Raw genomic sequence first — 13723 nt, 5'->3', positions numbered from 1 at the left:
CAATGACTCTGAACCAAAGAGATTTGAGGTGGAGACATCCACTGCGGATGTGTTTGCTCAGGGTAGTCACACTGTCCACAAACTCCCATACATACTGCATTGCAGACACACAGCCTGTTCTGCCATAGCTTAATCTACATTTATTTATAGTTACTGACTTTTTAGTTTATTCTAATCTCTTTACACACTAACTTGCACTAAAACACTGAACAACATTTTATATACAGCCTCAAGCTTACACAAACTATTACAAATATTCAAGGCATAAAGGAACATCACCTTTCCCCTTGCACCAAATTCCCACTGCCACCAAATTCTTAGCTTCCCATTCTGTTCACGATGCATTTTGTTCACGATGTGATGTGTGGTTGTGCTCTGTGCTTCAGCTTCTTCTTGCACTTATAGTAACAGGATGAATTCCATACAGCTACACAGTATCATAGACCTGGATTCATGTGCAGGAACAGAATGTAAGTTTAAAGGCTTTGAAATTTCATTTAATAGATAAAGGACAAAAGGACATTCTCTTTTCATTTTGTAACTAGGTTCATCAGATATCAATTGTCTTTCCATATTCCTGTCATCAGAATTCAGGTAAATTAGACACATGCATGCTATATTGCTATATAATATTGTCAGGGAAACCCTATGTGCCAATTGGGAAATATAAATTTAATCAGTTGGAAACTTACCTTAGATGTTTAATGGAAAAAATCCTACAAGTGACTTTTTAAAAAACTAGCAGCCAAGATGGCCACTGCCATTTACATCTGAAACACCAGGAGATTGAACTGGAGACTAAACGTCAAACAAGAAGCCCAGCCAGAACAATGCTTTGGCTAACTGAGTAGATTTGCCAGATGATCCTCGTTAGTGAGCCATTCAAAGTCATCCTGAGGCATTCATAAGTGGAGCCATCTATCCGGGGTGGGGGGTTGGGGATGTCCAGTGGTAAACACTAGCAACCCCACCTAAGAGGAGTTTTGGGGTTTAGACTTTGGAACTCATTAAAAACAAAGGGGGTTGATAGAACCATGTGACCACCTGTTCATCTCTGAAGAAACAAGTTTTGTTACACAGACAGCAGACTAGCGGTAACTGAGTGTATAGCTGCAAGGATGGCGACTGCTCCCCTATCTTTCTCTCTCTCTATCCCCAGAAAATATCAAGAAAAGAACTGTCTGACCCTCCAAGCCTACAGACCACTACAGCCAGAAACCAGGGGAAGAGAATCAACAACCAATTCTGTCTTCAGGAAAACTCTGAGCAAAGCAAGCCAACCAAAGTGCACTTTGACCAGTGAAGACTTCAAGAATACAGCTTCAGCTGAGGACTACTGGATTTGCAGACTGTATTTACGTTCCATTTATTCTGGACGTAAATCCAACCACCAAGTCTGTTTCCCTCTGTAATCTATTTGTGTGTGTGTGATTCTTGTGTGAATGTCTGTGTGAATGTGCCATGTATTTTTAGCACTTGTAAATCTAGCTAGAGTGTTAAGTATAATAATCTTTCCTCTACCTTGTTTAAACTCAAGAAAATCTGTCTGATTGGCTCTTTTGCAATTACATTCAAGAAGAAAGGTAAAAAACTCATTGAGGTGGTAAGCACAACCACTGTTTTGAAAAAGGAATAAACCCTGTTGCAATCAAATAAGAGGAAGGGTGAGAGGGGAGCCTGAAATGCCCTCCTCACCTGGCGGCAATAATATAAATTATAATAAATATATAATTATAATATAATTTATAACTGTGATTATAGTTTGAATTAAAGCAACTTTGGACACACTTACAATACAAAGGACTAATATTTCAGTGCATGTTCTGTCAACTGTCTAAAAGAGGCTGCCTGGTTGTTCATTCATTTGCTGTTGTGGGATCTTGCTCGATGAAAATTGTCTCTTGGTGTTTGCTAGCCAAACGTTACTACATTTCAAAATACATTCATTGATTGCAAACTGCTTCTGGATATTCTGAGGATGTGATCTTCTTCTTTTTCTTCTTCTTCTTCGGCCTCCTTGTCTCGAGAGACAATGGGTAAGCGCCGAGAGGTGGTCAGTGGTTTGTGAAGCAGCGCTTGGAGTGGCTATAAAGGCCAATTCTAGAGTGACAGACTCTTCACAGGCACTGCGGGTAAAATTGGTTGTAGGGGCTGTTACACAGTTGGCTCTCTCCTTGCGCTTCTGTCTTTTTTCTTACCAACTGCTAAGTCTCTTGGACTCACCACTTTTTAGCCCCGCATTTATGGCTGTCCGCCAGCTCTGGCGATCACAGGCAACCAACTCCCACGACATGTGGTCAATGTCACAGTCTTGCAGACATCTTTAAAGTGGAGACATGGATGGCAGTGGGTCTGATACCAGTGACGAGCTCACTGTACAATGCGTCCCTGAGGATCCTGCCATCTTCCATGCGGATCACATGGCCAAGCTATCTCAAGTGCCATTGGCTCAGTAGGGTGTATATGCTGGGGATGTTGGCAGCCTCGAGGACTTCTGTGTTGGAGATAGGGTCCTGCCACCTGAAGTCAAGGATTCTCCGGAGGCAGCGAAGATGGAATGAGTTGAGACGTCGCTCTTGGCTGACAGACGTTGTCCAGGCCTCGCTGCCGTAGAACAAGTTACTGAGGACACAGGCATAATACACTCGGACTTTTGTGTTTCGTGTCAGTGCACCATTTTCCCACACTCTGCTGGCCAGTCTCACAGCTAAGATGCTATATAAATGTGAGTTCTTTCCTTCTTCGAGCCTTGTAAGAGGATTTGTTGCATGGGGTTCAGACCATTTCTCAAAACAACTTTCATGTTTTTATACTGTTGTCATTTAAGGTTTCAGGAATATTTGTGGCAGTTGCTTCCGAAATATTTTTTCCCAACAAAACATCTTACAGTCATAATGGATTTCCCCACTCCATTTATCTTGCAATGCTGGAAAAAGACACAATGACGGGGGGGCCAAAAAGAAGTGCTTGTAATTTCAGACAGTGACATGATACTTTTATGCTGCAGTGATACAATCCAGGAGGGACCAGCAATTTAGGGTGCAGAGCAGGAGATCTCCCCCTTAAGCAAGAAGTCAAAGCAATGCAGAAGGAGATCGCAATGGCAGTCATCCAGGACTCCTCTACCATGAAGTACATGTGACCTGTAACTTTCCTACACCCAATATACCCAGATTTACATAAAATTCCATAAGCTTTCCAGCACGGAAACAGGCCCAACTGGTCTATTCAAATATTTGTGCTCCACACAAGCCTCCTCCAACCCTACTTCATCTAACCCTCTCAGCATTACCTCCAGTATCAGCATATCCATAAAATGTAAGTGACAACCTCCGTAATGAACTGCAACATGATAGAAAGTACAAATGCCACATTTCTATCATTATCAGCACCCAGCAGAAATTGCAACATTAAGATAAACACTCTTGAAATTACATACATTAGCATGCCTTCCCAAATATCAACAACTGTGCTGTGCAAATATCAGTCTCTGTCAGGAGCTGATGAGTGGAGACTTTAGAAGACCCAATGGGCCAAATTTTCTTCTGGCTTGGGGTTTTAAGTTAGAGGAGGGTCAGAGTCAGATCAGTGCTCTTCAGCTTCTTTAACCTCCTTGTCTCGAGAGACAATGGGTAAGCGCCGAGAGGTGGTCAGTGGTTTGTGAAGCCGCGCCTGGAGTGGCTATAAAAGCCAATTCTCGAGTGATAGACTCTTCCACAGGTGCTGCAGATAAAATTTGTTAGTGGGGCTGTTACACAGTTGGCTCTCCCCTTGCACTTCTGTCTTTTTTCTTGCCAACTGCTAAGTCTCTTCGACTCACCACTCTTTAGCCCCGCCTTTATGGCTGTCCGCCAGCTCTGGCGATCACAGGCAACTGACTCCCACAACTTGTGATCAATGTCACAAGACTTCGTGTCACATTTGCAGACATCTTTAAAACGGAGACATGGACGGCCGGTGGGTCTGATGCCAGTGACGAGCTCGCTGTACAATGCTTCCTTGGGGATCCTGCCATCTTCCATGCAGCTCACATGGTCATGCAATCTCAGGCGCCGCTGACTTTGCAGTGTGTATAAGCTGGGGATGTTGGCCGCCTCGAGGACTTCTGTGTTGGAGATACGGTCCTGCCACCTGATGCCAAGAATTCTCCGGAGGCAGCCAAAATGGAATGAGTTGAGACATCGCTCTTGGCTGACATACGTTGTCCAGGCCTCGCTGCCGTAGTGCAAGTTACTGAGGACACAGGCTTGATGCACTCGGACTTTTGTGTTCCATATCAGTGCGCCATTTTCCCACACCCTCTTGGCCAGTATGGACATAGCAACGGACGCCTTTCCCATGCACTTGTTGATTTCTGCATCGAGAGACAGATTACTGGTGATAGTTGAGCCTAGATAGGTGAACCTTTGAATCGCTTCCAGAACATGATCGCCGATATTGAAGGTTGGAGCATTTTTGACGTCCTGTCCCATGATGTTCGTTTTCTTGAGGCTGATGGTTAGCCCAAATCCATTGCAGGCAGCTGCAATCCTGTCGCTGAGTGTCCCCAGACGCTCTTCTGTGTGGGATGTTAATGCAGCATCGTTAGCAAAGAGGAGTTCCCTGATGAGGGCTTTCCATACTTTGGTCTTCACTCTAAGACGGGCAAGGTTGAACAACCTGCCATCTGATCTTGTGTGGAGGAAAATTCCTTCTTCTGAAGACTTGAACACATGTGAGAGCAGCAGTGAGAAGAAAATTCAAACAGTGTCGGTGCGAGAACACAGCCCTGTTTTACGCCACTCAGGATAGGAAAAGGGTCTGATGAGGCACCGCTATGCTGAATTGTGCCTTTCATATTGTCATGGAATGAGGTGATGACACTTAATAGCTTTGGTGGACATCCAATTTTTGCTAGTAGTCTGAAGAGAACACGTCTGCCGACGAGGTCAAAGACTCGTGCTCATTAATATCATCAGATCAGTGCTCATTCGTAATGTTATTCCCATGAAGAGGAGAGACCAGTTATAGGGACCAGATGCCACCTGAAAGTTTGCTAAAGTAGGGTGCCTAAAACTGAGCAGAATATTGTAAATGCAGCCTAACATAATTTGTATAGGATTAGCATTACCTCTTTGCTTTTGTACCTGATGTCCCTATCTATAACACTTAAACTTGAAGGGCTACGGGGATTGAGTGGGGAAGTGGGACTGACTGGATAGCTCCATGGAGAGTCGACATGGTCTCAATGGGCCAAATGGCCTCCTTTTGTGCTGTAAATAACTCTTTGACTCTATGACATAAGATCGCACGTGTTTTTATCTTACAGCTTGCTAACAGTGTGTAACACAAGTCATGACATTTAAGGTGGTAGATGAGCTGCTGATCAAGACAACTGCTTTGTCCTGGATGGTATTGAGCTTCTTGAGTGTTTTTGGAGTTGCAACCAGATACAGAGTATTTCATCAGCCTCCTCACTTATGTTTTGTAGGTGGAAAGGTTTTAGGGAATTAGGAGGTGAACCACTTGCCACAGCATACCTAACCTTGGACCTGCCTTAGTAGTCATGGTATTTATGTAGTAGCTCCAGTTGAATTTCTGGTCAATGGCAACTCCCAGGATATTGATGGTGGAGGATGTGGTGATGGTAATATCAAGGTGAGGTGGTTAGACTCACAGGTCTTTGAGGTGATGGTCATTACTGAGCACTTGTTTAGTTTTTGTGTGTGCTGGCCTTTATAACTAGAGGAATAGAATGAGGGAGTAGAAGTCATGCTCATCTGTTCCTATGTTCTTTGCCACTTATAACCACAAGAAAGTTTATAAACTGCTGCCTGGGCCTACATCCAATTGAAAGAGGAAGAGGATGGGGAAGCAGTTGGAAGAAGTTGGTAAAAAAAAAATTGCTGCCTACACTTCTGAGAGGGAAAGCTGAAAACAAATCAGAAGTCTCAATTGGAAGACAATCAGAAATATCAAATAATGTGCAGGAAAGGCTCCAGCTTAACCATGAGAAATAAATGGCTCTATTCTGTCATCAGGTTGATTTGGGATGTCATCTGAGACTCATTATGCTTTGGTTCATTTCAGGGGGAAAAATACCCCAAACTCCCACTCTATCCCTCTTCCTGACCACTGTTTGAGACTGTGTCAGACCAATTGTAACCTTGGCATCCTATCTGACCCAGAGATGAGCTTCCGACCCAATATCTGCTCCATCACTAAGACCATGTACTTCCAGCTCTGTAACACCAACTGTCTCAGCCTCTTCTGCCTCACCTCATCTGCTGCTGAAACTCTTATCCATGCCTTTGTTACCTCTAGATTGGTTTTCGGCTGTATACGCCCTAATCTTTGGAATTCCCTCCCTAAATCTCTCTACTTTCTACCTCCTTTAAAATGTTCCTTAATATCTACCTCTTTGACCAAGCTTTTGGTCATCTGTCCTAATATCTCCTATGTGGCTGCATGTCAAATGTTGTTATACCTGTAATGATGGAGTGATTGGGCTGACTGCATATCCACGTCCAACGTATATATTCAATGCAACAAGCATGTAACTGAATAAATTCTTTTGACTAATAAGTATGTAAACAGAATTTGCACTGTGATAAAATTCTGAGTCATAGGAAAAAGCAAATTTATTTTCGTGCCAAAAGAATAATAATTTTTCAGTTACTAAAAGGATCTGCTTTTTTTTACCTTCCGGGAGCGGAGCGGAGAGGAACAGAGCGGACCTGTGGGGAGAACGCCAAGAGCGGAGCCTATAAATCCAACCCGAGGATCGAGACCCAGTCTCTTACCTTCCGGGAGCGGAGCAGAGAGCAGTTGGACCTCTTCCAGCGCGCTGGAGCTTTGGAAAAAAAAGCCAACAGTGATGTCAGAGGAGAGCTGCAAGGTGATTGGTTGGTGAGTCACTGCTGTTTGTGCATTTAAATATCTTTAAAAAAAAGGGGGAAAGTTTTTTTGTTGAAAAAAAAACCTCTGATGATAAGGTGAGTACTACTAAAGTTTTTTTTGAAGGACTTTAGATTGTAATGGGTAGAACAAGGCCCCTAGTGTAATTAGTATTTTTTGATTAAGGGAGTAACTAAATTAATTTAAAGGTAAAGCCATGGCAGGAGAGCTCAGCCCCGTGATATGCTCCTCCTGCGCTATGTGGGAAATCAAGGACGCTTCCAGTGCCCCTGACGACCATGTGTGCAGAAGTGTATCGATCTGCAGCTACTGGCTACCCGTATTATGGAGCTGGAGCTGCGGGTGGAGCATCCGCGATGCTGAGGACGTCGTAGATAGCACATTTAATGAGGTGGTCACACTGCAGGTAATGGCTGCACAGGCAGAAAAGAGATGGGTGACCACCAGACGGAGTAGTAGGCGCAGGCAGATCGTGCAGGAGTCCCCTGTGGCCATCCCCCTCTCAAACAGATATACCGCTTTGGATACTGTTGGAGGGATGACCTCCCAGGAGAAAGCAGCAACGGCCAAGTTCGTGGCACCATGAGGGCTCTGCTGCACAGCAGGGGAGGAAAAGGGGTGGAAGAGCTATAGTGATAGGGGATTCTATCATAAGGGGTGGAGATAGGTGTTTCTGTGGCCGCAAACGAGACTCCAGGATGGTATAATAAAAGCAAAATACTGCGGATGCTGGAAATCTGAAACAAAAACAAGAAATGCTGGAATCACTCAGCAGGTCTGGCAGCATCTGTGGAAAGAGAAGCAGAGTTAACGTTTCGGGTCAGTGACCCTTCTTTGGAACTGACAAATATTAGAAAAGTCACAGATTATAAACAAGTGAGGTGGGGGTGGGGCAAGAGATAACAAAGGAGAAGGTGCAGATTGGTCAGCTATGTGGCCTGGTCCAATCTGCACCTTCTCCTTTGTTATCTCTTGCCCCACCCCCACCTCACTTGTTTATAATCTGTGACTTTTCTAATATTTGTCAGTTCCGAAGAAGGGTCACTGACCCGAAACGTTAACTCTGCTTCTCTTTCCACAGATGCTGCCAGACCTGCTGAGTGATTCCAGCATTTCTTGTTTTTGCTGCAGGATGGTATGTTGCCTCCCTGGTGCTAGGCTCAAGGATGTCTCGGAGATGCTGCAGGACATTCTAAAAGGGGAGGGTGAGCAGCCAGAGGTTGTGGTCCATATTGGTACTAACGACATAGACAGGAAGAGAGATGAGGTCCTGCAAAGTGAATATAGGGAGTTAGGCAGAAGGTTAAAAAGCAGGACCTCTAGGGTTGTAATCTCAGGATTACTCCCTGTGCCACGTGCTAGTGAGGGTAGGAATAGGAGGATAAGGCAAATGAATGCGTGGCTGAAGAGCTGGTGTAGGCGGGAGGGCTTCAGCTACTTGGATCATTGGGATCTCTTCTGGTGCAGCAGTGACCTGTACAAGAAGGACGGGTTGCATCTGAACTGGAAGGGGACCAATATCCTTGCGGGGAGGTTTGCTAGTACTACTCGGGAGGGTTTAAACTAGTCTAAACTAGTGGGACCAAAAGTAGTAGTCTCTCCGAGGTAAATGTAGAGGTTAAAGCAAGCAAGTCCAGTAGGCAGGCCGGGTAGGGGCAGGACAGGGAGTGTGGAAGGTCTGGTAGGCTAAACTGCATTTACTTTAATGCAAGAAGCCTTACAGGTAAGGCAGATGAACTCAGAGCATGGATCGGTACATGGGATTGTGATATTATAGCTATTACGGAAACGTGGTTGAGGGATGGGCAGGACTGGCAGCTCAATGTTCCGGTGTACCAATGCTTCTGGCGTGACAGAGGTGGAGGTAAGAGAGGAGGGGGTGTTGCACTATTGATTAGGGAGGACATCACGGCAGTACTTAGAAAGGTTATCCCGGGGGGAATGTCCAGCGAGGCCATATGGGTAGAACTTAGAAATAAGAAAGGGGTGATCACTTTGATGGGTTTAGACTATAGGCCCCGCAATAGTCAGAGGGACGTGGAGGAGCATATATGTAGGGAAATCACAGATAGGTGTAGGAATTATAGGGTTGTAATAGTAGGTGATTTTAACTTCCCGAATATTGACTGGGACTGCCTTAGTGCTAAGGGATCAGATGGGGAAGAATTTGTTAAGTGTGTCCAGAATAGTTTTCAGAAGCAGTACGTGGATGGCCCTACGAGAGAAGGGGCTCCACTCGACCTCCTCTTAGGAAATGAGGATGGGCAGATGGTTGATGTGTCAGTGGGGCAGCACTTTGGGACCAGTGACCATAACTCTATTAGCTTCAAGATAGTTATGGAAAAGGATAGGACTAGTCCTCAGGTTGAAGTCCTAAATTGGGGGAAGGCTAATTTCGATGCATCAGACAGGAACTCTCAAAAGTTGAATGGGAGAAGCTATTTACAGGTAAAGGGACATCTGGCAAGTGGGAGGCTTTTAAAAGTGAGATAGGAAGAGTTCAGGGCTGGCATGTTCCTGTTAGATGGAAGGGCAAGGCTGGCAAGTTTTGGGAGCCTTGGTTGGCGAGGGATATTAAAGGTCTGGTCAGGACAAAGAAGGAGGCATATGTCAGGTATAGGCAGCTGGGATCAAGCGAGTCCCTCGAGGAGTATAGGGGATGTAGGACTACACTTAAGAAGGAAATTAGGAGGGCGAGAAAGGGGCCATGAGATTTCCCCGGCAGATAAGATAAAGGAGAATCCTAAAAGATTCTATAAGTTTATTAAGAGTAAAAGGGTAGCTAGGGAGAGCGTAGGTCCCCTTAAGGATCAGTGTGGTAATCTATGTGTGGAGCCACGGGAAATTGTCGAGGTCTTAAATGAATACTTCTCATCTGTGTTTACCGTGGAGAAGCTCATGGAAGCTAGTGAGTTCAAGGGAGGGAACAGTGTTATCCTGGAGCGTATCAACATTACAAAGGAGAAGGTGTTGGAGGTTTTGAAGCGCATTAAGGTGGATAAATCCCCAGTGCCTGACCAGGTGTATCCGAGATGCTATGGGAAGCAAGGGAGGAGATTGCTGGGGCCCTTGCAGAGATTTTTGTATCATTGTTAGCCACGGGTGAGATACCGGAAGACTGGAGGATAGCTAATGTGCCTTTATTTAAGAAGGGCAGCAGGGATATGCCAGGGGACTACAGGCCGGTGAGCCTTACATCAGTGGTGGGAAAGTTATTGGAAGGGTTTCTGAGAGACGGGATTTATATGCATTTGGAAAGGCATGGTCTGATTAGGAATAGTCAGCATGGCTTTGTGCGTGGGAAATCATGTCTCACGAATTTGATTGAGTTTTTCGAGGAGGTGACCATGAGGATTGACGAGGGCAGGGCGAACATAAACTTTAGCAAGGCCTTCGACAAGGTCCCGCATGGTAGGCTGGTCCAGAAGGTTCGAACAATGGGATCCAGGGTGAGCTAGCAAATTGGATACAAAATTGGCTTGGTGATAGGAGGTAGAGGGTGGTAGTGGAGGGTTGTTTTTCAGATTGGAGGCCGGTGACCAGTGGTGTGCCGCAGGGATCGGTGCTGGGCCCTCTGTTGTTTGTCATATATATTAATGACTTGGATGTGAATGTAAGGGGCATGATTAGTAAGTTTGCAGATGACACCAAAATTGGTGGTATAGTGGACAGTGAAGAAGGTTGTCTAAGGTTACAACAGGATATAGATCAACTGGGGAAGTGGGCAAGGGATTGGCAAATGGAATTTAATGCAGACAAGTGAGAAGTGATGCATTTTGGGAAGTTAAACCAGGGCAGGACATATACAGTGAATGGCAGGGCCCCGGGGAGTGTTGTTGAGCAGAGAGATCTTGGGATGCAAGTACATAGTTCCCTGAAAGTGTCAACACAGGTCGACAGGGTGATGAAGAAGGTGTATGGCATGCTTGCCTTCATCGGCCAAGGCATTGAGTACGAGAGTTGGGATGTCATGTTACAGTTGTACATAACGTTGGTTAGGTTGCATTTGGAGTACTGTGCGCAGTTCTGGTCGCCGCACTACAGGAAAGATGTGATTAAGCTAGAGAGGGTGCAGAAAAGATTCACAAGGATGTTGCCTGGTTTGGAGGGCTTGAGTCACAAAGAGAGATTGGATAGGCTGGATCTGTTTTCCTGGAGTGAAGGAGGTTGAGAGGGGACATGATAGAGGTATATAAAATTATGAGAGGCATAGATCGCCAGAGTCTGTTTCCCATGGTAGGGATGACTAAAACTAGAGGGCATAGATTTAAGGTGAGAGGGAGGAGGTTTAAAGGGGATCAAAGGGGTAAATTTTTGACACAAAGAATAGTGGGTATCTGGAATGAGCTGCCAGAGGAGGTGGTGGAGGCAGGAATAGTAGCAACATTTAAGAGGCATCTTGGACAGATACTTGAATGAGCAAGGCATCGAGGGATATGGAATTAATGCAGGCAGGTGGGATTAGTGTAGATAGGCATTATGGTCGGCATGGACGTGGTGGGCCGAAGGGCTTGTTTCTATGCTGCACGGCTCTTTGATACCATGACTCTAACAGTACAGCGTCGGTGTGGGAGGAAGACAGGAACTGGAATCCTATTTCAATACTATCTGGAATTATTTAGACTTTGAAATAATGCTGTTCTGCAAACGTCTGCTCTGCCCTCTATCTGCCAATTGCTTTGCTGTATTTTTACAGAAGAAAACCGCAGTCGGTCTTCCCGCTGTCAATATGCGTGATTATGAAGAAATTACCGCTTTTCTCAGAAAATGGGGCCCCTACCAGAAGTTTATTTTCTTCCTTTTAAGCATCACTGTCTTTCCCAACGGCTTCGGCGGAATGTCCATAGTTTTTGTCGGGGATATTCCAGAGCATCGCTGCTTCGTTCCCGAGAATCTCAGTCTGAGTGAAGCGTGGAGGAATCGGACTATCCCTCTGGTGCAAGAAGGAGACAAACTCCAGTACAGCAAATGTAGACGGTACCGGGTGGACGTGATAATGAATCTTTCCGAGACATTTCCCGACCCAGATTCCTTCAATATGTCTGAGGTCGAACAGGAGCCCTGTTTGGATGGATGGGAGTACAGTAAGGATCAGTACATCTCCACCATCGTCACCGAGGTATGTGGCTGAAGGAATACAGTGGGCACACTGGCAATAGTTAACCTGAGAATAGTTTGTCAAGGTAACTGTAATATATTTAAACGTTTTCAAAATGAAAGGAACAGATGCATTTGAGTCCAAACATAATTAACCAACTGCAAATCTTGCATGGTCTCGGACAAAATATATTTTATTATTTTAACTTGGTATCTTTGAGTCTTTAAACATTAGAATATTGAACGTTAACACCTATCTTTAACTTTGTCCCCTCTGGCCTCAACTTTGCTCCAGTTCCAAAAGAATTTCCCTAAATTATTTATCTTTCCAACGCCAACCGCAATTCCTTTAATATAGCCAGAGATTCTACAATATGAGGGCACAGGCTCAAATTTAGAAAAGGGATTGCGAAAGGACAACTGGTGGGTGTGTGGAATGAACTGCCAAGGGGAGTACTGGGGTTGTCTGCAGCAGCAGATTTAAAAGAGAGTTGGATATGTATCGGGACAACATTTTCATAGAGGGGCAGAGAAGTATTGTGTGGGAAGATATTTCATAGCGAATGGGACCTCTCACGGACCTGAAGCGTTAACTCTGTTTCTCTCTCCACAGATGCTGCCTGACCTGCTGAGTATTTCCAGCACTTCCTGTTTTTATTTCAGATTTGCAGCATCTGCAGTGAAGGCCTGCTCGGGTCTGCAAAAAAAAACCCACCCGAGCCCAACAGAACCATATCCAACCCGAGCCCGACCTGGCCCGAGTTGTTCTATTTTTGCCCGTGCCCGACCTGACCCAATCATCAGTTAACTTACCTTCTGTTTTTCAATTTGTTGCTGATCTGCACAAACTTAAAATGACTGTATCAAAACCACCATTCTAGTCCAAAAATTAAATTAACATTGGAGCCACATACCTGTGATAGAGCGTGTCCAACCTGGCCCAACCCGGCCCGAAAGCTGGTCCCAGAAGGCCAACCCGACCTGAACCCGACACATGTCGTCGGGTCCCATCAGGGTTGGGTTGGGTAGCAGGCCTTTAATCTGCAGTACGTTGCTTTTATTTGTAGTTCTTTGGACTGTTCCATATCCTGAATTGTACGATTGCGCACTTGGGTATGCTGACGTCACCACGCAATGATGTCATCACGCCATAATAGCTGCGATCGTCGACTGCATTCCCCCCGGACAGTAACCCGCTCCCTCCCGCTATCCCAATTCAACTTCCCGCTCCCTCCCTCTATCACACTTCAACTTCCCACTCCCACCCGCCATCCCGCTTCAACTTCCCGCTCCCTCCCGCTATCCCAATTCAACTTCCCACTCCCACCCGCCATCCCGCTTCAACTTCCCGCTCCCACCAGCCATCCCACTTCAACTTCCCGCTCCCACCCGCCATCCCGCTTCAACTTCCCATTCCCACCCGCCATCCCGCTTCAACTTCCCGCTCCCACCCGCCATCCCGCTTCAACTTCCCACTCCCACCCGCCATCCCGCTTCAACTTCCCGCTCCCACCCGCCATCCCGCTTCAACTTCCCGCTCCCACCCGCCATCCCGCTTCAACTTCCCGCTCCCACCCGCCATCCCGCTTCAACTTCCCACTCCCACCCGTCATCCCGCTTCAACTTCCCGCTCCCACCCACCATCCCGCTTCAACTTCCTGCTCCCACCCACCATCCCGCTTCAACTTCCCGCTCCCACCCGCCATCCCGCTTCAACTTCCTGCTCCCA

General features: G+C 45.9%; 1 protein-coding gene and 1 long non-coding RNA gene across 5 annotated transcripts in view; one reads left to right on the top strand and one right to left on the bottom strand.

Moving 5' to 3' along the window:
• The window catches only part of LOC137375965 (uncharacterized), a 38658-nt gene extending 26650 nt beyond the window's left edge, over positions 1-12008 (bottom strand). The window contains exons 1-3 of the long non-coding RNA XR_010976107.1: positions 11678-12008; positions 6783-6832; positions 280-445 (exon numbers count right to left, since the gene is read on the bottom strand). This is a non-coding gene — a long non-coding RNA (uncharacterized lncRNA). The remainder of the gene's footprint in view (positions 1-279; positions 446-6782; positions 6833-11677) is intronic.
• The window catches only part of LOC137375964 (organic cation/carnitine transporter 2-like), a 123100-nt gene continuing 120756 nt past the window's right edge, over positions 11380-13723 (top strand). For 2 of the 4 annotated variants that reach the window (XM_068043769.1, XM_068043768.1), the window contains exon 1: positions 11383-12016. In XM_068043769.1, the coding sequence (XP_067899870.1) occupies positions 11531-12016 (486 nt within the window). In that variant the 5' untranslated portion in view covers positions 11383-11530. Of the gene's footprint in view, positions 12017-13723 lie in introns of all 4 variants that reach the window. The other 2 variants (XM_068043770.1, XM_068043767.1) reach the window with 2 other exon arrangements.

The sequence above is a fragment of the Heterodontus francisci genome, chromosome 12, assembly GCF_036365525.1.
Source record: "Heterodontus francisci isolate sHetFra1 chromosome 12, sHetFra1.hap1, whole genome shotgun sequence".
Taxonomy (NCBI): Eukaryota; Metazoa; Chordata; class Chondrichthyes; order Heterodontiformes; family Heterodontidae; genus Heterodontus; species Heterodontus francisci.
Note: the sequence above shows the minus strand (reverse complement) of the source record. Positions and strands in the feature narration are given on the sequence as shown.